The 2,974-nt window shown below is 38.9% G+C and overlaps 1 protein-coding gene across 1 annotated transcript; it reads left to right on the top strand.

Moving 5' to 3' along the window:
* Window positions 1-1,164: 1,164 nt before the first annotated feature.
* Window positions 1,165-1,739, top strand: LOC104545569 (homeobox protein CDX-1-like; the record flags this gene model as incomplete). The annotated part of the gene is made up of 1 exon (XM_010190749.1): window positions 1,165-1,739. A coding segment is annotated over exon 1 (433 nt), but the record flags the coding sequence as incomplete, so codon positions are not given.
* Window positions 1,740-2,974: the final 1,235 nt, after the last annotated feature.

The following is a 2,974-nucleotide window of genomic DNA, read 5'->3' as shown; positions in this document are numbered from 1 at the left end:
AAGACCCTCAAAGAAAAAGTACACCTCTGAACAAAGAATAAACTCATTATACTTTGCACCTGTTTAAGAAAAAAATCCTTTTAACAAGTTGGTTCATTAATAAAGGTGCAATTAAGTATCACATCATTAAAGGAATGAAAACAGAATAAATTCTCATTAAGAAACAATGCTAAGGTATCTATCGCATTTAAAAAAAAAATCAACACTCCCTCTCCTTGCTCTGCTTATAGAAAATCTTACAGGAATTTGTCACTTACAAAAATAGGATTGCTCCTGAAAGTTAGGAAACTGAGCTTTTTTTGAGCTAAAAAGCTAGAATTTGTTCCCCTATTTCAAAGAAAAGGTGTTACTTATTGTGAACAAGCACAGCAATGAGAACAAAAAACCATTAGGGGAAACTACCACTCATTTCAATATCACAAACAAGACATAAGCATAGGGAAAGTGACAAATTTTGCATTCTCTCAATAACAGATTCTCTTTCTGTTAACATTGTAAGTTAGAATAGAGAAACTTCAATCACTGTGGCAAGCAGCCAGCTCATGAATAGGCTTGCTAACATCAACAAGAGTATTCGTATGAACAAATGCTCAAAATGACTATGAAACTTCTTGTATGTCCTTTGTAATGTTAAAATCAGTAGGATTACTGTGGTTTCTAAGTGCTCTCCCACATGGACTAAGAGCTGAAGTCAAGAAGAGTGCTCATGAGAGAAACTATGTAAGAGCTGCAGTTAAAGACTGACCTGGGTCTTTGTTTTCAGCTTAAAAAAATAATATAACACATTCTAACAGAAGGACTATTCGACTAGCTTTAACTATAACCTAGTGCCTGAAGTTAGATTCTGATGTTTATTAATAAAGAAAAGCACCTCTGTTACTGTGTGAACAGTTTTTGGTTAACTGTGTACACAGCTTTGCTTGAAGACCATGAGATTGCAAACTACATTCCAAAAGTATAGAAGCGGGATGGTAATACATAAAGGATCTGTGAGAAAGGAAGCACTAGAACTAGCAGCAAGGTGGGGTTGCCTGCATGGTCAGCCCTTCATTTGAATGCAAATGTAATTTTGGGGCAGGCAGTTATCTGTGACATCAGGCAGGACCTTAGTCAACTGTTACCACCAGCACCTGGTAAAACCATTGTTAATCATGTGTAGTAAAGGGACATCAGGGCTAGCATGAGTCATTTATAGAGCCAGGCAGGGCTAGAAAAGAGAGAGAAAGAAAGAGGAGGGGAAGAGAGATCAAACAAACACTGCGAGGAGCAGGATGTCCCAGCAACACAAAGCCAGGCTGTGAGCATCATGTATGTGAGTTACCTTTTGGATAAAGAAACCAGCATGTATCCAGGATCTGCAAGGTGCAGCAGCAACAACCTGCCGGTGCAAAACTTTGTGTCTACTCCAGCCTATTCAGATTACATGGGATATCATCATGTGCCAACCCTGGACACCCATGGACAGCCAGCGGGAACCTGGGGATCTCCCTATGGCCCACAGAGGGAGGACTGGAACGCGTACGGCCCAGGACCTTCCAGCACGGTTGCTGCTGCACAGCTCAATGGCTCGTCTCCTGGCCAGGTCTCCTACACTTCTGCTGATTACAGCTCCCTCCATCCCGCTGGAGCCGGGGGGTTACCTCCTGTAGAAACAATTAATGCACAGCAAATCTCTCCCAGCAGCCAAAGGCACAGCTCTTATGAATGGATGAGGAAAACAGTGCAATCCACTTCTACAGGTATGAGGGCACTGAGGTTTTATACTGAGAAGAGATTTCACTTTTTAGTGTTGTTGGGGCTTTTCTTTTTTTTCGCCAGGTCCCCTGTTTAGAGAGAAGTGTAGAGTTTAACAAAGCAAATCCTAATTGCTCTGAAGGATTCTCTCTCTAGCAGTTAAATATTGGTTTGAATATTGGATTCTGGTTTTGATCAGATGACTATTTCTTATTCTTGACCTTTAATGCTGAGGCAAATTAAAAGCAATTTGACAGTGAAGTATTTTCACTTCAGATATGTTAAAAAATTTGTGATATCAAATAATTGCTTTTAATAGAAGTCTTAGATATTGAAAGGAAGCAGCATGTGTGCAGAAAGAAAGCAGGATGAAAGTATTAATATTTCACCACCAGCTACACTTATTTTCCTCAAGTTTTAGAGTATGTATGAAAAGTTGAAGTAAAATATATACAAGTAGGAGGATTGGAAATAAGGCTCCATATTAGAAACAACCCCTCTAAACCTCAGGACACTGAAGTGAATGAGATCTGCAAGATCAAACACTGAGTCAATGCCTTAAAAACAGGAATGATAAGGACAGGCTTGCTTCACTTTGTAGTGGTAGCTCTCAGAATATGCAGGAATACAAAGATCCATGGTAACTCAGTTAATACAGCAGCAGATTGGTCTCTGATGTGTTCATGAGTACAAAACAATTCTTCAGTTGTATTTAACCAGTAAAAATAAGTCATGAAGCATGAGGAAAAGGTTCTGTTTGATTGTGATGAGGAACAATAGAAAAAATATAAATATTGAGCATCCCTAAAACAAAAATCTGTAGCTTGTATGAATAGAAAACAAAATATGAAATAGGAAAGAAGTGAAGGAAAAACAAAAAGAGGGAAAACTGTCTGAAAAGAACAGAGGCACAAACTGCTATGCAAAAGTATTCGATCCTCTAAGTTGCTGAGCAGCTTTGACAAGCACAGAGATCAGCAGAAATTAAGGATGCTCAGTCTCTCCCCTAAAGAGATCCTCACAGTATTTCAATGTTACATCCCAGGAAGGTTCCTTGCCTTTCAGCCCTTCCTCCCACTCCAGCTCTGTTCCACACATGCCTGTAAATAACAGTTTTCAAAGCAAGTACTGAATCCATCTCTGATGGGAAAGTAATATCTTAAAACATACTTTAGAAAAATGAAAGCAACTATATAGGAAAATTGTCTTTATTAAAATAACGCGTCTATTTATATGGACA

The sequence above is a fragment of the Mesitornis unicolor genome, unplaced genomic scaffold (assembly GCF_000695765.1).
Source record: "Mesitornis unicolor isolate BGI_N332 unplaced genomic scaffold, ASM69576v1 scaffold168, whole genome shotgun sequence".
Classification (NCBI taxonomy): Eukaryota; Metazoa; Chordata; class Aves; order Mesitornithiformes; family Mesitornithidae; genus Mesitornis; species Mesitornis unicolor.
This window is presented reverse-complemented; position numbering and strand designations above follow the sequence as displayed.